The sequence below is a fragment of the Sarcophilus harrisii genome, chromosome 1, assembly GCF_902635505.1.
Source record: "Sarcophilus harrisii chromosome 1, mSarHar1.11, whole genome shotgun sequence".
Taxonomy (NCBI): Eukaryota; Metazoa; Chordata; class Mammalia; order Dasyuromorphia; family Dasyuridae; genus Sarcophilus; species Sarcophilus harrisii.
Window position 1 is genome coordinate 160,298,172 of NC_045426.1, and position 22,102 is coordinate 160,320,273.

A 22,102-nucleotide genomic window follows, 5' to 3' on the forward strand; every position below is an offset into this window, starting at 1 on the left:
AATTCAAGGGATCATGCAAAATTCAAGGTGCAGAATTATACATATACTTTAAAATATAATAATAAATGTGTTGATACTTTTTGCTTGGCTGTGCTTATGACAAGGATTGTTTTTTTTTTTTTTTAAATTTTTAATTTAAGAAAAGGATTTGATTGAGAAAAGGGAGCTACCTATAGTGTTACTCTCCCTTCCAAAAAAAAAAAAAAAAAGAATTATACAGGGTTTTTTTCTTTTAATGGACAGAAGGTAACTAGGAACTTCAGAAGGAAACATACAAACAACATAGTTTTTAAGTAGCATTGAATTTGTTACATACTTGTAAAAAAAAAAAAAGCAAGCTGTATATAATAGAGTCACATTTACAAAGAGAATCTTTTTCTCTCCTTATTTTATTGAAATAGTCCACTTTTTAATATTTGGTATGTAACACTCCACTCTGGGTTCACACCTCCAGCCTACCCTGGCATTGTCAGGTTGTATCTCTAGGGGGATAACTACTATTACTTTCAGTATTTTAAGGATAATTTTGTGGGGGGCTATACTAAGATTAGCTTAGGAGTCCCCATAGGTATACTTCCCTGGTATGGACCAGAACTTGAAATAAAGGATGTTTACAAGAGTTAAATCTAGTTTAGCACTGATTTAATCCTACAACAAATAATGGTTTCCTAGTGACATAATGATTGGTGTATACTCAGTGTGGCGCATATAAGCAAGAAGCTCTCAGGGCCAGAAGAGACGAAGCAAACAGAAGGCTGGAGGCTGAAGGCTGGAGCACAAGTCCTTGGAATTACGCAGATTCATCCCATCTCACACCACCTTGGTGGCAGGGTCTCCTCCTTCACTTCTCCACTGAAACCAAGACTCTGGAATGCCTCCAGAAAACTTGCCAAGCCCCAAGTGAAAGAGATCGAACTTTGAAAGAGATAATAAAGGATTTGGACTTTAACACCTGGCTGTACTTGTGATTACTGAACTGAAAGGAAGGCTGCTCCCAGAGATCCCAAGGAAACCAAAACAGAGAACATTACATTTTAGAGAGAACATTACACTTCCCCTTATCATTCAAACAGTGAACTCAGTTCTTTAGAAAATAAATTTCCACAAATACCTTAAAAAGGACAGTGATTATGACATACATAATCACTAGGGACATACATCAGCACTAGGGACACAGTCTCCCACAAATAAATGCATTGTCCAGAATAAGGAGAAGATTCAGCAAAAAAATGTTAACAAAGGATATATATAAAGCATATAGATGGCCAAGGCAACTAACAATACTAGACTTGCTAGACTTTGATGTCCTTTCTTTTGAAGAATCCACATGAAATTCATTGTAGAGTGTGATGTCAATAATGTTATTTTGCTAGTTTGTTGAATGGGTTCCTCTTTGAGAATAGGCTCTAGGGTGGAAAGATGGCTCAGCTAGGTTTATTTCTCTAAAGTTCAGTGTTTAGGCTAGTTAAGTCAATATGATCCTGGACTACGCCAAGCAAGTCATTCAACAGCTGTGTGTCTGAGTTTTCACCAGCCTTGACTAATACTGAACTAGTGACAAGTTGGGCAGGCTGCTTCACCACTAGACAGCAAAAGCCTGATATAGGAAAGAAATTCATGCAAACCATTACAACAAAGTGTTAAGAGTTGGAAGGTAACTTGTATCGAGTTCATTGCCCTACCCAGATCATGAATCTCATCTATAATATTCATCCATTCAAAAAGTATTTAGAAAGCATCGTATGTGACTGACGCTGTGGTAAATAGATGGAATCATGGAACTATGCTCTTGGAATCCAATACAAACTTATGTTATACAATTTCAACTGGGCCTTGAACATGACAATGAAATCTTTTTATATTTTTCTAATTTAACCAACTCATAGCTTTTTTTTTTTTTTAACATTTTCATCTTATTTCAAACTTCCCATGATTTTTTCTCTCCCCATATTCTCAGCTGAGAATCTTGTCTCATATTTCACTGAAAAATTGGAGACCATTCACTAAGAACACTTTTCCCCTTCTTGTCTCACATTAATTGCACATCTTCTACCACAACCTCCTCCTTCATTTTGTTTCAAATTTTCTTAAAAACTGTTCTTTTCTTTGCCAAATCAAACCCCTCTAACATGCACTCTTCTCCAGCAGATTGCCCCCACTATTATCCTCACTTTCTCATTAATCTTTGATCTCTCTCTGTCAAATGGCTCTTCTCTGTAACCTAAAACTATCTTCCATCTTCAGAAAATAATTTTTGATATGTCCATTTAAAATAGCTATTGTCCCATATCCCTCCAACTTTTGTAGTTACAATTGAGAAAGCCATCTGCAATCAGTGCTTCCTTTTCCTTTCTGTTAACTTTCTATAAGGCAAAAAAACATGAGAAAGAAAAAAACAAGCAAACAAATCACAATAACAAAAAAGGTGAATACTATGTTTTGATGCACATTATTTCCATACTTATCTCTCTGGTTAGAGATGGCTCTTTCCATCACAAGTCTATTTGAATTGACTTGAATTGCCTCATTGTTGAAAAGGGCCAGTCCATCAACAGCTGATTAACACATAATCTTGTTATTGCTGTTCTCTTGGTTCCACTCACTTCAGTTCGTGTAAGTCTTTCCAGGTTTTTTCTGAAATCAGCTTGCTCATCATTTCTTACAGAACAATAATATTCCATTATATTCATATACTATAATTTATTTAGCCATTTCCCAACTGAGCAGCATACACTCAGTTTCTAGTTCCTTGCCACTACAAAAAGGGCAGCTACACGAACATAATAAAGATGACAATACTCCCTAAACTAATCTATTTATTTAGTGCTATACCAATCAGACTTCCAAGAAAATATTTTAATGATCTAGAAAAAAATAACAAAATTCATATGGAAGAACAAAAGATCGAGAATCTCAAGGGAATTAATGAAAAAAAAAAATCAAATGAAGGTGGCCTAACTCTACCTGATCTAAAACTATATTATAAAGCAGCAGTCACCAAAACCATTTGGTATTGGTTAAGAAATAGATTAGTTGATCAGTGGAATAGGTTAGGTTCGCAAGACAAAATAGTCAACTATAGCAATCTAGTGTTTGACAAACCCAAGATCCTAACTTTTGAGATAAGAATTCATTATTTGACAAAAACTGCTGGGATAACTGGAAATTAGTATGGCAGAAATTAGGCATGGACCCACACTTAATACCGTATACCAAGATAAGATCAAAATGGTTCCATAATTTAGGCATAAAGAATGAGATTATAAATAAATTAGAGGAACATAGGAATAGTTTATCTCTCAGACTAATTTGCTTATGGTATCACCCTTTGTCTAACTTATGAACCCATTTTGACCTTGATATAGAGTGTTAGGTGTTGATCATGCTTAGTTTCTACTATACTATTTTCCAGATTCCTCAAAAATTTTTGTCAAATAGTAAGTTCTTATTCCAGAAGCTGGAGTCTTTGGGTTTATCAAACACTAGATTACTACAGTCATTGAGTATTGTGTTTTGTGAACCTAACTTATTCTATTGGTCACTATTCTATTTCTTAGCCAGTATCAAATCGTTTTGATGACCACTGCTTTATAATATAGTATTAGATCTGATACAGTTAGGCCACCTTCCTTTGCATTTTTCCCCTATTAATTCCCTTGAAATTTTTGACTTTTGTTCTTCCAGATGAATTTTGTTATTTTTGTTTCTAGTCCTATAAAATAACTTATTGGCAGTTTGATTGGTATGTCACTGAATAAGTAGATTCATTTAAGTAAAATAATTATTTTTATTATATTGAGCTCATCAATTTTCAAGGGTTCATTTATTTTCTTTTTGCACTAGGTGGAGCAGCAGATAGAGCTCTGAGCTGGGGATCAGGAAGACTCATCTTCCTGAGTTCAAATTCAGCCTCAGACTAGCTGTGTGACCTTGGACAAGTCACTTAAAAACACTTACCTCAATTTCCTCATCTACAAAATGAGCTGGAGAAGTAAATGGCAAACCACTCTAGCGTCTCTCCAAGAAACCCCAAATGGGGTCATGAAAAGCTGGACATGACCCAACAACAACAAATGCACATGATTATCAGGTCTGTTTATCCAACCCTATTCTCTAATCTTGAGTCTTGGATTTCCAACCATTTATGGTCCATCTTGAATTGAATGTTTTATAGATAACTTAAACAAATGTGTCTAAAACCCTCCCCTCTTCCTAACTTTGTCTTTGCAATCCAAATACCATCATGCCCAGTCACCCAAACTGGAAAAAGTAGTTATCAAACTCAACTCATCACACACACCATATATAACTTATTGTAAATTCCTCTAAATTCTTCATTACTAAGATCTCTTGAATTCTTTCTTTCCTCTGACACTGCTACCACACAGTCTCATTACTTCATGCCTGAGACTCATTCATATGGCCTGCTAGTTGTTCTTTCAACTTTAACTCTCAGTCAGCTCCATTTAGTTATCAATGTAATGATCTTCCTAAATATCAGGTCTGATAACATCTCTGCTGGTAGACTGTGAGCACCCTTAAGACAGAGACTGGTTACGCTCTATTTTGTGTCCCCAGAGTAGACACTATGTACCCATGCCTGGCAGATAATAAGCGATTATTAAACACTACTTATCTTATAACTAGCATTTATATAGTCCTTTAAATTTTGCAAACCATTTTCCATATGCTGTCTAGTTGATCTTTATAACAATTTACAAGGTAAATGTTATTATTGCCATTTTATAGATACCCATTAGAGAATTGAGGCTGACATACTCATGTTGTTTTGGATGCATATTTTGGATAAGTGTGCATCTATGTGTATGGAGGGGTCTATGTGAGTGTGGAGGTGTACATGTGTTTGTATATATCTATATATGTATATAATAAATATTTGTATTTAACTATAGTTTGCTTGGGAGAGGTGGGGAATGAAAGGGGAAAAAAAAGGTTAAAAAAAAGTGCCCAGCAGAGAACAAAAAAATAACCTATAAGGAAACAAACAATAACAATAAAAGGATGGACACCAATGAATATAATTTCTTCTATTATTATAGATCCTTCCTTGAATTGATAATTTATTGTTACATATTTTGAATTCTCCTTGATAGTCTACTGGGCACTAGACAATATACTGTTCTGTTTTGTTTTGTTTTCATTTTCTGTTTTTTCTATTTTAAAAAAATAAAATAAATTTTAAAATAATTCTCAAACAAAAAAAAAAAAAAGAAGAAGAAAAGAAAACTGAGGTTGAGAGGTGAAGCGATTCACCTAATAAGTACTTCAGTCAGGATGTGAATTTTGGCTTTCTTTTTGGATTGCATATCAGGGAAAGAGAATGGGGAAGAATGGGAGATGAGAGAGGGCTGGAAGTGGGATATTTCAGTGTAGAACCTTCAAATGTGTAGTCATTTTTTGCTCTAGATCAAAAAGTCATGCTGATTCTTCCCAACCCCATTTTGGGGGTTTCTTGGGAAAGATAACAGGGTGGTTTGCAATTTCCTTCTCCAGCTCATTTGACAGATAGGGAAACTGAAGCAAACAGGGTAAAGTGACTTATCCAACAGTCTTTCTGACTTCAGGCCCAGCAGTATATCTATTACATCGCTTAGCTACCCATCCCTTAGTATTTTTAATACACACACACATACACACACACACACAAGTACACACAGAATATATAACAAATAAACAAGGTAATTTTGGGAAGGAAGATACTAGGTTATGGGAGGTCCAGGATCAGAAAAAACTTCATGCAGAAAGTGATGCTTGAACTGAGTCTTGAAGAAAATCAGGAATTCTAAGAAGTAGAGGTAAGGAGGGATTGTATTCCAGAAAGTAGCAAGATACAGAAAGGGAAACAGTACTGTGTGTGGATGCATATTTTTATGAGGAACAGGAAGAAGGCCAGATTGACTAGGAGAAAGTATACAAGGGAGAAAATATTGGTTCAGTGTAATATATTGCATAGAGATCAAGATAAAGAGTGTAAAAAGACAAAACAAATTTGGCAATTGAAAAGTCATTGGTAACTGCATAGAAAGTAATTTTGATTTAGTGAAAATGAGGTAGGAAGACCTACTGCAAAGAGAAGAGAAAAGAGAAGAACTAGAAATTTCCAGGAGGGAGAACTTTACCTAAAAATTTGATTTAAACTATAGGGTATAAGTTTTGAGGACAAGGGGAGTAGGACTTTTTTGTATTTAAATGGTACATATTCTGGACAGAATAATCTAAATTTTATTAAAATTAATTTTGGCCTTATTTTTTCTCAATATTATTTTATTTTTCCAAATAAAAGATAGTTTTCAAAATTCATTTTTGTAAGACTTTGTGTTCCAAATTTTTCTCCCTCCCTTCCTTAACTCCACTCTCTCCAATACAGCAAGCAATCTGACAAAGGTTAAACATCTGCAATTCTTTTAAATGTATTTCCATATTTTTCATATTGTGTAAGAAAAGTTAGACCAAAAGAGAGAAAACCAACAGAAAGAAAAAACAAAAAAGGTGAAGATACTATGCTACAATTCACATTCAGTCTTAATAGTTCTTTCTCTGGATGTGGATGGCATTTTCCATCCCAAGTCTATTGGAATTGTCTTGCATCATCCAATTTTAAGGCTTAATTTTGATAGCTGCTTGGAGCTGGCTAAACTAGTATGTCACAAGCAGGATGTGAATCTTATAAATTACAGACTCCAAAGTCAGCCTTTGTTTCCTCTTCTCAATCCAAAACAGCATATTTAAAATACCAATATGGCAGAATAATGACCAAGAAAGAAATAAGAAGTTGCAGGTAGGTCTTCAATTAAATATGTTATCTGGCAGGGTTAAAGATTAATATAGTTCTGATTATCAAGAACTAAGCAATACTAGTGATTTTTTTCATCAACTTCAATCTCAAATGTTTTGCTTTGGGACCCAGAGCAGTGAAATAATTTAGGATAAGCAACCATACAGTGAATAAACTACAGAATGTGAATAGACTACAGCATTTACTTTGAAAAAGTAAATCTATCCATATATATATTTATGTATGTACATGTTAAACTTGGAAATATTGTGTATAACATAGAAATATATATAATATGGAAAAATATGTGTATATATTTATCTTGAAAATATGTGTAAATATTAAACCTGGAGATACACACACATATGTGTGCATATATATGCATACATATATATTATATATGTGTGTGCTTTTATATAAAAATCTGGAAAATGTGTGTGTGTGTGTATTTAAAACCTCGAAATGAGATAGAGGGATCTCTACTCCAAGCATGTGAAGACTTCCTCCAGCAGAATAGGTAGATGGAAAAAAAAAAAAAAAAAAAGCCTGTGGGATGCTTAAAGCTTGGCAAGATGTTGAAGGTCATTCATCTGTTTTGACTTTTCTCCTACTATTAAACTGCAATGTCTCTGGAAGAAAGAGTGAGGTTTGCACAACACTGCTTCAAATCCAATTAACTTAAATCCAATTCATTCAAAAGTGATTTCAAAAGATGATGTCATTGGTTCTCTTTGAAAGCAAAAGACAAAGAATGTTTAAAACCTGCAAATATACATATATATGCCCATCTATGTGTGTGTATATATATATATATATGCATACTCATGGAAATATGTGCATATATATACATCTTATATTTAATGTGTTACATATAGAAATGTGTGGAAGTCTGCATATTAATTATCTATCCTATATCATGAATAACTCATTGTTTTTACATATAGAAATGGGTGGAAGTCTGCATATTAAAGAGTGAGGTTTGCACAACACTGCTTCAAATCCAATTAACTTAAATCCAATTCATTCAAAAATGATTTCAAAAGATGATGTCATTGGTTCTCTTTGAAAGCAAAAGACAAAGAATGTTTAAAATCTGCAAATATACATATATATGCCCATCTATGTGTGTGTGTGTATATATATATATACATATATATATATATATATATATACATGCATAATCATGGAAATATGTGCATATATATACATCTTATATTTAATGTGTTACATATAGAAATGTGTGGAAGTCTGCATATTAAATATCTATCCTATATCATGAATAACTCATTGTTTTTACATATAGAAATGGGTGGAAGTCTGCATATTAAATATCTATTCTATATCATGAATAACTTACTGCTTTTTACATATAGAAATGGGTGGAAGTCTGCATATTAAATATCTATTCTATATTACGAATAACATTGTTTTTTACATATAGAAATGTGTGGAAGTCTGCATATTAAATATCCATCCTGTCATGAATAACTTATTGTTTTTACATATAGAAACGGGTGGAAGTCTGCATATTAAATATCCATCCTATATCATGAATAACTTATTGTTTTTACATATAGAAACGGGTGGAAGTCTGCATATTAAATATCCATCCTATGTCATGAATAACTTATTGTTTTTACATATAGAAACGGGTGGAAGTCTGCATATTAAATATCCATCCTATGTCATGAATAACTTATTGTTTTTACATATAGAAACGGGTGGAAATCTGCATATTAAATATCCATCCTATATCATGAATAACTTATTGTTTTTACATATAGACGTGTGGAAGTCTGCATATTAAATATCCATCCTATGTCATGAATAACTTATTGTTTTTACATATAGAAACGGGTGGAAATCTGCATATTAAATATCCATCCTATGTCATGAATAACTTATTGTTTTTACATATAGAAACGGGTGGAAATCTGCATATTAAATATCCATCCTATATCATGAATAACTTATTGTTTTTACATATAGACGTGTGGAAATCTGCATATTAAATATCCATCCTATATCATGAATAACTTATTGTTTTTACATATAGACGTGTGGAAGTCTGCATATTAAATATCCATCCTATATCATGAATAACTCATTGTTTTTACATATAGAAATGGGTGGAAGTCTGCATATTAAATATCTATTCTATATCATGAATAACTTACTGCTTTTTACATATAGAAATGGGTGGAAGTCTGCATATTAAATATCTATTCTATATTACGAATAACATTGTTTTTTACATATAGAAATGTGTGGAAGTCTGCATATTAAATATCCATCCTATGTCATGAATAACTTATTGTTTTTACATATAGAAACGGGTGGAAGTCTGCATATTAAATATCCATCCTATATCATGAATAACTTATTGTTTTTACATATAGAAACGGGTGGAAGTCTGCATATTAAATATCCATCCTATGTCATGAATAACTTATTGTTTTTTATGTGAGATAGATATATAAAGCGCATGTATGGTGTAACCCTAATATAGCCACACACATATGTGACGCACTCACCCCACAGGGAAGCGCACTCTCTTCCAAGTGGGCAAGGTTTAGAAATTTGGGAACTTGTGGAGAAAGAGAAATGACTGCGAGTTTCCCCATTAGAGGGTAAGCGCCCTGCGGACACTTACCGGGGCGCCCGGAGCCTAACTCAAGCTTCAGAAGCGTTTATATAGACCTGGGCCCCTACCTGTTGGCCACGCCCTCCCCCCTCCCGGGTCTCCTCAGAAAGCCCCTCCGGGGGACCAGGAAGCGACTCTCCGGCCAAGGAAAAGCGCTTTGTCCGGTCTCGGATGCCGAGGTGCGAGAGCCAATAGTCCGGGAGCTCCGCGGGAGGGGGTGCGGCGTCAGGCCGCGCCACGTGAGTAACGCCGCCCTCTCGCCGGCCCGTAGCCCCGCCCCCCTTTCGAACATCCTGCTGGGATCGCCAAGGAAACGCATTCTCGGAGGAACTTGCAGCCAGCCAATGGAGCACGCAGGAACGCGACGAACCAGCCAATGAGAGCGGAGCTGTGCGGGGTTTAAACCTCAGGCTGGGCTGCTGCTCGTCACTGCGTGCTGGAACGAACGGCTGTTGCTGCGCTTGCTTACTCTGCAGTCCCGGGGAGCGAGGCTTGGGGGGCACTGCCATTTATTTGTGCTTTCTCTGTCCCTGTCTGTGTGCGTGTGTTTGTTTCTTTGTTTAGCTGCCGCCTGGAAAGGTGGAAGTCATGGCGCTCCGGGTTACTAGGGTGAGTTGCTCTCGGCGGTGGAACGAAGGCTCCTAACCCATCACTTTGTCCCGCCACCCCCTACCCCAGCACCTGGCCTTGAAGAGGGAGCTGGGGGAGCACACCTGGAAGCTCCTCGGTATAGGGAAGGAGAAGACGCGGAGGGGGGGTGGCGTGAGACCACGGTTGGGGGAGGGGAGAGGGGACGCCCTAAGGGCACCAGGGAAAGGGAATTGGGGGGAAGCGGGGACAAGTGGATACTTCTCTTCTAGAACCTCATTTTCCTAAGAGCAAAACCAAGAGAAAAGAGTTTGGGTGGTGGGTTAGCAAAATCCTTTGATGGGAAATTTAAAATGGGATCTGGGCACCACACCCAACCAAATTGGCGATTTCCCTTGTAGACACAAGGGGAGCCAGCCAGAAGTGGATTTTGAAGTCTCTAGCCTGGTCATGGGGAGCTCTGGGGTCTCCTCCCTGCTTAAGCTAGCTTAGGATCATAAACAAGTCCTCTTTTTCTCCTCTCTCTAAACTGGAAAAACACACTGATGGGGGGAGGGGAGGAAAAGGGATGGGATTAGATTAATTTAGCTGTAATCTATCTAATAAAGGGAGGGAGGGAAAATACCTTTTTCTTGCCTGGGCCTCTATGAGTCCATTGTTTCAGGTTTGTATTTTACCTTTGTAAGCCTTGCATTGACACAAGTTAGCTTGCGCACTAAGTTGTTATCTTAGACTTTTGATTTTTTTTTTTTTTAACTCTTTAGTCATTTTGTCTCCTAACGTCATTCCTTTTGCGTCTGGCAGAACATGAAGATGAACGCTGAGAATAAACTGAAGGGCAATAATGTTCCAGGTGCCAAGAGAGTGCCTGTACCCTCTGCTGCCTCCAAGCCTGGACTTAGGCCAAGAATGGCCCTGGGTGATATTGGCAATAAAGTGTGTGAGCAACAGCAGGCACCTCCATCAAAAATACCTCTGAAAAAGGTAATTCCCTTACCTCACTTCTCATGAATGAGTCTTTGTCTTCTAACTGTAAAATCCTTCTTTATTTTTCTTCCTTTCTTTTCAGGAAACAAAAGCTCCAATATCAAAAGTAGCTGCTAAAAAAGCCCCCAAACCAGTAGAAAAGATGCCTGTGCCTGAACCCGTTAAGGAAGAAAAAATAACTCCTGAGCCTATTAAGGTAACTGATTCCTAAAGGTATTATTATTTTGATTTTCTGAACATATTTCATCTATGATTGAAGGGTGCTGTCCAATTGAATTGTGTTGACAAGGTGCGGAGAAAAACTCTGCTAATTTCTATGGCCAAGTTCACTGGCTTTGTTTGCACATTATCTTTTGACAAGTATCATTAAAATGTTGTAAATGTTTTCTTAAAGTCACTGGATTTCTGTTGGTCATCCTATATTGAGGGGCAGCTAGGTGGTGGACTGAGCCCTGAAGTCAGGAAGATCTGAATTCAAATGCAACCTCAGACAGTTAGCTGGACAACCCTGGGCAAGGCACTTAGCCTCTCTGCCTCAGTTTTCTCATCTGTAAAATGAACTGGAGAAATGGCAAACCCCTCCATTATCTTTACCAAGAAAACCCCAAATGGGTTTTGTTTCAAAGAGTAGAACACAACTGCATCTGAACAAATCATATTGTGTTTTGTATGTTCATCTTTAGGGACAAAGAATGTTTTTGTAGTGGTGAGGTAAACTATTCCTGAACAATAGAAACAGGATCTAGGCTCTCCTCCAGAATTACAACTGTCTTTTTCCTGCTCATGTGCAGAGAGGAAGAAGAATAAAGAAAGCTTAAGGTCCTGCTTTCCATTCAAATCAACCTTTCTAACATAGACTTATCTACCCATTAAACTAAGACTTTAGTTATAGCCAAGTTTACATTTGATGATGTTGGTTGCATGACACAATAATTATATATCTCCATTGTGTCAATGAGGGGAAAAGCTGAAAATGTTTTATATTTGTTTCTGCAGTATCTTGAATCAACAAACTTTTACAAAACTAGTCAACATTGATACGTTATTACTCCCAGAGATGCTGCCATAGAATACACAATGAAAATGTTTTCACAAAAAAAAAAAAAAAAAAAAAAAAAGGATATCGATGTAGCAAATAACTTCTTCAGTGGATGGATAGCTATAATCAGAAAGTCAGTTAGCAGTCTGGTATACCGTTACAGTATTGATTCCAAGAGCTTTCTGTTACCAGGTGGATTCTCCATCCCCAAGTCCAATGGAAACATCTGGATGTGCACCTGCAGAAGAATATCTGTGCCAAGCTTTTTCCGATGTCTTACTTGCAGTGAAAGATGTTGATGCAGAGGATAATGCTGATCCAAACCTTTGTAGTGAATATGTGAAAGATATTTATTGCTATCTTAGACAACTTGAGGTCAGTACTCTTAGAATCTTCCTAAACAGATTTCCTGTTATTATTTTACGGACTTGGAGGGAATGCAAGTTGGAGATGAAACTTTTTTTTTTTAGTAACCTTAATAAAGTGCAAAGTTTGAGTGACTGATGTAAAGGTAATGTGCCTTATATTTTGGACATAAGAACTTGTAGCCAATTAGCAATTACTGACCTTCCAGGGGACAGTTGTCTCCTGTGTTCAAGATACTCTTGCTTCATGGAATATAATTCCAAAAGATAATACATATATATAATTTTTTTTTTTTTTTTTATGCAGGAAGAGCAGGCAGTCAGACCAAAATATCTGGTGGGTCAAGAAGTCACTGGAAACATGAGAGCCATTCTAATTGACTGGTTGGTACAAGTACAAATGAAATTCAGGTTGCTACAGGAGACTATGTACATGACTGTGGCCATTATTGACCGATTTATGCAGGTGAGCATAAGTAATCTTATCCTAAAGTACTACTGCCTTTAATTATCAATGTAGCTGACATTTATATAGGGTGTTAAAGATTGCAAAGCCCTTAGATACATTCTTATTTGAATCCCATAACAATCCGGGGAGGTAGATCTTAATTCCCATTTTTCTGATGAGGAACTGAGGCTTGAAGATCAAGCAAATTAACTTCTTCATGGTTACACAACTAATGTAATTCTAGGTATAATATTCTTTTTACTCTCTGCTATTCAAATATATAAAATTCTATGGTTTAGAGTGATTTACAGTTCTCCCTTTCCACCTGACTTGTGATTATGAAGTTTCTCTGACTTGTTCAGATCTTATAAAACTTAAGTCACTCTGTGCCCTAAAATAATAGGAATAGCTACCCAAGACTTAGCAACACTGGAGGATAGGAGAGGGGAAAAGGTCTTAAGATTTGTTATTTGTTATTAGTGGTTAGGAGTGTCTGCTATTTCTTCAGATGACTAAAAACAGCTTTCTGAGAACTAATAAAAAAGCAAATGTCTGTCAACTTGCCAGTTTTCTCATTAGTGTTCATCCTCTGGTTGCGCTCCAAGTTTTTTGGGGAAAGGAGAGGGTGTTTCTTTTGAGTCCCTCTCAAGTATTGCCTGCCAAGGAAGTCCCTGAAGGAGCAACAGAGGTCTGTTTGCATTGCATCCTTTTGGCTGCCAGTCTCATTGCCTTAACTTGTACATGGATCAATTCTGCAGGATAATAGCGTGCCTAAGAAACTGCTACAGCTGGTGGGTGTTACTGCCATGTTCATTGCCAGCAAGTACGAAGAAATGTACCCACCTGAAATTGGAGACTTTGCCTTTGTAACTGACCACACTTACAGCAAGCACCAGATTAGGCAGATGGAAATGAAGATTCTAAAAGCTTTAGACTTTAGTCTGGGTCGTCCTTTACCCTTGCACTTTCTACGCCGAGCATCTAAGGTTGGAGAGGTGAGTTACATCTGGTTTAGGCTGGTGGTATGGATAAAGTTATAATCTAAAATAAGCGGGCCTTAAGTACCATAGTCATACTAACTGTTTACATTTTATATTTCTTACACTTTGCTCAATCTGATAGACAAGTGCCTGTTATAAATAAAGAACAGTTATAGGGATCTGAAGCTGACAATACAATGTGAAAGAATTGTAATAAGACTATAAAGGTAGAGGCATAATTGGAGCCTGGAAAGGGTTTTCTTGGTAGCAGTCACCACAGATCTAGTAAAGTAGGAAAGCTTCCCTGTAAGACAACAATTGGTATTAACTTCAAGAGCTTGTGCCTATTCCAAATACCTCCATAGCCATGTGATAGGAAACAAACCATGGGCTGGGCTTCCCTGTAAGACAACAATTGGTATTAACTTCAAGAGCTTGTGCCTATTCCAAATACCTCCATAGCCATGTGATAGGAAACAAACCATGGGCTGGGCATGGTCTTGTTTCCACTTGGTAGCTTTTGAGGAAGAAGGGGATGTGATAGAGACTTACAGGGGCATGTTACAACTGAGGATTGAGGGTCTGTGTCCTGCTGGTATGGATAAATTAGCTAAATGTGAGGTTGGGGGGGTGGGGATGCCTAATGGACTGGCAAAATTCCAGAGATCAAGATGAAGACAGAAACCAGACTTGGGACGAGTGGGGCATTTGGGAGATGTAAAGGACAGGAAATAGTGGTCAGAGAGGAGAATTTCAGAGTATAAGATCTTAAGAGATGAAACATTTAAGGGTGTTGATGAAGTCTTATTGTGATCTCAAGAAAGGTGACTATGGATCTGCTATGAAGCTTTGTCTGAGTGAGGCTCAGTGAGATAACAGGACGCTTTCTTACTATTCAGAACAACTCATATAATGAATAATTTGGACTGTGAGCTGAATCCCCCCCCCCCCCCCCAATAGTCCTTCAGAACATATTTTGAGAAGTCCAGAAATTGTACTAGTAAGGCAGACAGCAGGAAGCTATCTGTTTAGAAGATTGGATAGGGTATGAAGCCTGTCCTGATATTGATTGGGCCTGGCTAAAGGTAATAGGCTATGATCATGGAAGTTTAAAGATTTGTTAGTGGAATTTTGATGTTTTTCATCTTAGACTAAGTGTTTCCAAACAAAAGTTTAGTGGACTCTTTGCCAAGAAGAAAATGATTTCTCATTCCAGGTTGACATTGAACAGCACACCTTAGCCAAATACCTAATGGAACTCACCATGGTGGACTATGATATGGTCCACTTCCCTCCTTCCCAAATTGCAGCAAGTGCATTTTGTTTGGCATTGAAAGTCCTTGATAATGGTGAATGGGTAAGCCCCTTTATATTCCATATTATACTTGAGTGAACTTCTTGGTACTTTTTTATTTTTGTTGTGACTTTTCAGCCTGTAAATCTTCTAAGGCCAGTCTGATTTATAAAGCAAATACTAAGATACTATTTCTTTTGATTTCACCCCCCACCCAAATGAGAGAGAGGCTTGAAGAAATGAGGATCCTTTATAGAATTTGAGTAGCAAGTTTTCTGAAGTAAGTTCTTATTTGTACATCCATCAATTCAGTACCTCTTCCCTAAAATGATATCTGATTACAAGTAGTAGTCATATTTGGCTGGACATACACACCCACATAACACACATTTAACTGTTTATCAATTTAGGTAGCAGTTTTTATTTTATGCAAAGTGTAGTTTAGCATTTAAGAATCTCTTAATATTAATAATAGTTAAAATTCGTATAGTGCTCACCGTCAGGCAGAGTGCTAAATGCTTTACAGTTATTTTTTCATTTGATTTGTTGATTCATAGACTCCAACTCTCCAACACTACATGTCTTACACGGAGGAAGCCCTTCTTCCTGTAATGCAGCACATGGCTAAAAATGTAATTCTGGTGAACCGGGGGCTTACAAAACACATGGTAAGTATAAATGAGTAGAGACCATGCTGGAATTTCTGCATTAAGGCAGAGGTGTAAAATGATTTGTGCTAGAGAGAAAAAAGGGGTGGGGGTGGGGGTGGGGGTGTAGTTTTAGTTTTTTGTAGACAGGTGCATACACTTTTGTTGTCTTTTGTTTGGTGATTTGTTTTCCATAATGTCTGCCAATTTTTTTTAATTCTTTCAGGCTATCAAGAATAAATATGCCAGCAGTAAGCATGCAAAGATTAGCACTATTGCACAGCTGAATTCTGTAGTAATTCAAGATCTAGCCAAGCCACTAACAAAAGTGTAATCTGATCTTGAACTGTAGTGAAATCTGCAATAAAATTGGCACCATGTGCCTTTTTGTACATATTATAGCTCCCAAATATTTGTCATAATAAAGTTTTCTTTTGTCCCTTTTACTTTTATGTGTTTAACTTTTTTTTTATGTCCACTTCTCAAAAATATCTTAAGGATTTTGTTTGTTCAGATTAGATTTACCCAGGTAAAAGTTGAATCGATCTGGAATTTGTATTTCAGTGTAAGTGAAATAAATGCTGTGCTTGCCATGTCAAAGACAAGGAGGTCAGTGGGCTGATGTAATTAAGACTGCAAAGAAGAGGTTTGCCTCTCCAAACTGCACACCCAAAGAAATAGAAAAAGGTTTTTTCATTGTTATATTGAAAAGTAGATGAAGATTTTACATGAACAAATTGCAGATCTTCTAGTTTCTTGTTAAACAGTTTTGTGTTCAGCTGATTCCCTGTCAGAATTTCTTAGGTAGTTTAGTTTTTTTAGAATACCTTTATTAGGCCCAAGGCACTTTTATATTTTTACTTAACTCCAGATTTCTTTGAAAAATTCATTTTCCACTTTTGCCTTTGATCTTTGTGTAATTTCTATCTCCAGACCCTTCTCCTTGTATCCTCTACTCTAGAGTCTACCACTCTACTTCCCTTTTTGCTCTTTTTTTTTTTTCTCCAACCCGTATTGAGACTATTTGGGGTTTATACCACAGATTATCAAATCAGAGCCCACTTTGAAACTTACATTTTTTACAGCATCACATAATTCTGGTTGTTGTCCTGCCTTTCTGACCCTCTGTCTTCATTGATCCTATTTTTGTTCCTTGTTAGCATTCTCCCCAAATTGTGTCAGCTTCTTTCTCCTCATCTGATTTTAATTAGCAATTATTTATCAATCCTTCTTCATTACAGCCTGCTGTTATCACTTGGAGATCTTGCCAAATACAGGCCTAAACTTGAAACTAACCAAAACCTTTTTTTCTTTAAACCAGGTTCTCCTGATTTTACTTATTTTCTAGTAAGCATAAGAACCTTAACATTTTTCTGACTGATATTTGACCCAATCCCCTTCTAAATTTTGTGAATTCTAATTCTCAAAATATCCCTGTACTGCCACCACTAGAATTCAACTAGAATTCTGTTAGTCTTTAATAATCTGATTTTAGATATTAACTCTACTTGGTTTCTCTGCTGTCCTGTGCAACTATACTACCACAGTAATCTTCCTAACATAGTTGTCATCCCTCTCTTCAAAATCCTTCTGTAAGTTCTCATTTCCTCAAAGTTGATTTGTGCTTTTTCCATTTGTTACTCCTTAAATGCCAAAAGCCTACCACTCTTTCCATAAAACTTTCTCAGTAGAATTCTCATAGTACTTTGTATGAGAGGCATTATAGCTTGTGGTATAGGGTCAAAGAATTTCCCCTTGGTCAGATTTGAGTTCAAATTCTGCTTTCAAGATAGATATGCTGTTTTGTCTCTGAGGTGGTTTCTTTATCAGCAAAATGGAGATGATACCTATAGCATCTACCTCAACAGGCTTGCTATGAGGGTTTAGTGAGGTAATTTATGTATATTTTGCATTTAAATGTCATCCCTACTGATCACATTCTGTTTTCTGTCATAATTATGACTTTTATCTTAATTATCTTGTATAGAAAGCACCAGATTCAGAAAACCCTAGTTTTAGAGTCCTGGGCTCTGATCTTTATTAACTATGAACCATGTTAACATTTTTAACTTGATTAACAGAAATTTGTTTTCTTTTGCCCTTCCCCACATTTTTTGGGGGGGCAGGGTGGGATTTTTTTATGACATTGGCTATTAAAAAAATATATGTTCTGTTCCCTAAATTCATCAACTGTTGGGGAGATACATAACCGGCTTTATCAATCCTCAGGAATCGAAGTATAATGATCATGTTGAGTTCTTAAGAGCTTTCAAAATTTCCTGTAAGATTGTTATTGTATCAGCTGTTCTCATTCCTCATCAATTTGTGCAAGTATTCAAAATTGCTTGTTTTTATAATATTGATGTTAAGTTCTTGATTCTAGTCATTTCACTCATCCGTAGTTCATACAAGTTTTTCCATGTCTCTTTGAAAGCATCTTTTTCATTTCCTTGGGCACAGTCGCATTCCATTCTCAAACCGTATTTGTTCAGCCATTCCCCGGTTAATGAATATTCCCTCGATTTCTAGAATTTCCCCCCTGCAATAGGAATTGCTATATTTTTGTATACATAGGACTTTTTCCTCTTCAATGTCTTGAGTATAGGCTTGTCATCTTTGCTATTCTGTGAATATGTGGTAAAATCTTGGCACTGTTTTAGTTTGTATTTGTGATGTTTTAGATCTTAAAACATGTTTATATAACCTGTTCAAATCATCTGACTGATCAGTTGAAGAATGGCTCTTTTTATAAATTTGAATCGGTTCCTTATGTCTTGGAAATGTGAAATTTTTAAAATGCTTAATCTCTGATTGTTTTCATATATGTAAAATAAAAATGATAACTGTAAGGGTACTGTGTACATCAAAGGGTTGTTGTAAGGAAAATGCTTTGTAAACCCAAAAGTGCTATAGAAATGTGAGCACTTTGTATATTCCATAGTGCCTTGTAGATGTTTAATAAATGTCAAGTGAATGAATTAATGATTTCCTTGTTTACCTAGAATAGAGGGACAGACAAGTTCATCCAACTAAGGAAATATCAGAAATCTGGTAAATTCATATGCTCAAAGAAATGAGCAAACATGAAGATCCCCTTATTTGTAAGGAAGGGGAACAATTTCCTTAGATTTGTGTCAAGAACTATATACTGTAATGTGCTGCATTTCAGACACTTCTTTTGGAAAGATTTATGGTAGTTTATATATTTTAATATGACTACTGGATTAGGAATTAGTGAAGAGAGCTTTATTTTTTAATGGAGTAAGATGCAGATAAATCAAAGTGTTAAAGCTATCAAGACTTTCAATTTTCCAAACTCCATGTAAAGCCCCATGCCAGAGCTTTTTTCCATCAATCCTAGTATCAATAAAGGTAATTTGACATGCAACCCAAGAACTTGGGGAGTGAAAGGGTTCAGTTAATGTATTCTTCCCATTTTGACTTTTTGTATATGTTCATTCATTCTAGTGATGTTATAGTAGGGTAGAACCAAATGCTTCTCAAATTCTGCACTTTGCAGCTGCATTCTAAACAAATTTAAAATGGTCTGCATCTGTTTTCAAGAATAAAGATGGTGATACTTAGGTAGAACTCAGTATAATTTTTTTTATATGTTCAACTAATAGGCAAATAGCCTAGTAAAATATACAGTTTATATATATAGTGTGTCTATTTCAGGTGGACCTTTGTATGTATTACTCTAAGTATGGCTCAACCCTAACAAATATAAAATAGTCCAGAACAAGCTCTTCTACTTAAAACTGGTTCCTTCACATAGAATTAGCTGACTGATATTCCCTTCCAATTCTAAATCAATATGAAATAACTTGGTGCCTTGTAGGACCTGTTGTATCTATTTCCCATTTCTTTTATCAGGCAGATTTAAAATTTACCTTTTTCTGAGATACACTGTTTTGAAATCTGACATTTCCCTTTGATCTAATCCAAATTTCCACTATATTATACCTCTGTTTTGCTCTTACGTAGTTCCCCTATACTTTAGGTAGAATTTGGTTAACACTAAATATTACTAAAATATTTTTTCACTTATTTTGCAATAACTACAAAAAACTGCTTTCAGTTCCATAGCAAAGAAAGTGACAACATATTAAGATATGGAAGGTTTTAATTTAGGAAATAAAACACTTTCATAACATCTAAAAATTATACATGTTACAAATGTATTATGTAAAATTTGATATTCATTTTATATTTTATATATAAATTTTAAAATATATATATATATATTAAAATTTTAAATAGTTGGATATTTTTCTTCCTTCCCCCATCCTGCCCTAAACATAGTTGCCATTAGACACAAATATATTTATATATGTAAAGTCATTCTACACATACCTCTATAAACTTTCTCTGGATGCAGAAAGCATCTTCATTATCTCCTTTGTAAATTTGGATATTTGTAATAGTCAAAACAACTTGTCACCCAAAGTTCTTAAAATGATAGCGCTGTCCTTTTGACTCTGCTCATTTTGTTCATTATTTCATGTAAGTCTATCCATGTGTTTTTTATTTTAAGATCGAGCTAATTATTTCTATTAGCAAAGTAATATTCCATCATAATCCTATACCACCAACAATGAATTAGTGTTCCAGTTTTTTCATATCCCTTCCAACATCAGTCACTCCCCTTCAATCATTTTAAGCAATCCAATAGTTATAAACTGATAATCTCACTTGGAATGTTTCAATTGGAAAATACAGAACTTGATAAGAAAATTATTCAAATTTTGTTTTCACAAAAATACTATTAACAAGCACAAACCACTCGTAAGAGAAAATAATTCTGAGGTTTTACTTTTACATTCAATCAACTGGAACCTGGAAATGGTGTTGAAAGGATTTGGGCACAGTTGGAAATATTAACTGAAACAACCATTCTGGAAAGCAATTTGGAAACTGGCTTAAAAACATTCTACTGCTAGACATATACCTCAAGGAGGTCCTGAATAAAGTGCTTCATGCCATAGAAATATCAGCAATTTGTCAACCTGAAGCTAAAAATAATCGCAAGAAACGACAATAGGATAAAAATTATTGGATCATATTCCAATTGGATCCAATATGATCCAAATCATATTACTCCATATGAGGAGGGGCTTACATAAATGATATCTCTAAAATATTAAATACTAGAAATATGTTGAATAGAATGAAAAGACCAGCTGTGGTTGGGAAAGGAAATGGAGGTTCAATGAGTCAGGAAATATTTATCAAGTGTCTACTATAATAAGTCAGGCATTGAGTTCAGTGTTGGGGATACAAAGTGGCAAAACAAACTTCCTGCCCTCATGCAGAAATGGAGAAAATGGGCAAAGAAATATTTACAAAAAAGCACTATAGAGGAGTAAGGAATTGGAAAAGGCTTCCCATAGCTTGAATTTTTTTAATGTATTCTAAGCAGTCACAGGAATTTGTTTAATTCAAGGGACATTAATAAAGATGGAAAATGCTAATCACTGAAGTAAATTTTGAAATTATTTTTCTTCTTGTTTTAATCATTTGTTAGTTGCCCTTACATGATGGATTTCAATTTCAAGTTTGTGAAAATGCCAAGAAATGCTAATAAGAATAAATATACTCCATTATCCCTTCAGCTTTTTGTCACTACACCATCTGTAACTAACCTAGGTATGATCTTAACTTTTTTAAACCAGGTCTAGTTCCAGAAAGGTAGAACCAAGTATTAAGTAGGGGAGGTAGATGACAAAGTAGGTAACACTACCCAGCCTTGAGTCAGGAAGGGCCGAGTTCAAATTCAGCCTCGGATACTTACTGGTTGTATGACCCTAGGAAAGTCACTTAATCCTGCTTGCCTCATCTGAAAAATGATCTGGAAAAGGAAATGGCAAACTGCTGTATCTTTGCCAAGAAAATCCCCAATAAAAAAAAAAAAAATTAAAAAAAAAATTAAAAAAAAAAAAGAAAATCCCCAATAGGGTCATGAAAAACAAACTATATAAAAGATACTTGGAAAAAAGTGGTTTGAGATTAATGCGATCTTTAAAGGAGGGAAACTGACAAAACGAGATTAGCAGAGTAAGGGATGTGGGGAGCAGGATAAATAAGGAAAAGGAAATAATCCACATTTATATAACATATTAAACCATATTTTCCTTACATCAACTCTAGCAGAGCCAATATTACCATCTTATATCAAACTTAGAATTAGTGACTTGTGGATGTCTTAGAATCTGGGCTCCTACCTGATTTTTCTGGCTCTTCACTAAACCAAGTATTCTGTTACATAAGCAGAATCCCTCCATTGATCAGATGGACAGAAAAAGTAGTTTCTA

General features: G+C 35.7%; 1 protein-coding gene across 1 annotated transcript; it reads left to right on the top strand.

Moving 5' to 3' along the window:
* The first annotated feature begins 9,750 nt into the window (after positions 1–9,750).
* On the top strand, positions 9,751–16,234 carry CCNB1 (cyclin B1). The gene is made up of 9 exons (XM_003759413.3): positions 9,751–10,049; positions 10,833–11,012; positions 11,098–11,211; positions 12,247–12,429; positions 12,727–12,885; positions 13,626–13,862; positions 15,064–15,204; positions 15,699–15,809; positions 16,015–16,234. Exons 1-9 carry the CDS (start codon positions 10,029–10,031, stop codon positions 16,120–16,122), a joined length of 1,254 nt encoding a protein of 417 aa, XP_003759461.1. The 5' UTR covers positions 9,751–10,028; the 3' UTR covers positions 16,123–16,234.
* Positions 16,235–22,102: the final 5,868 nt, after the last annotated feature.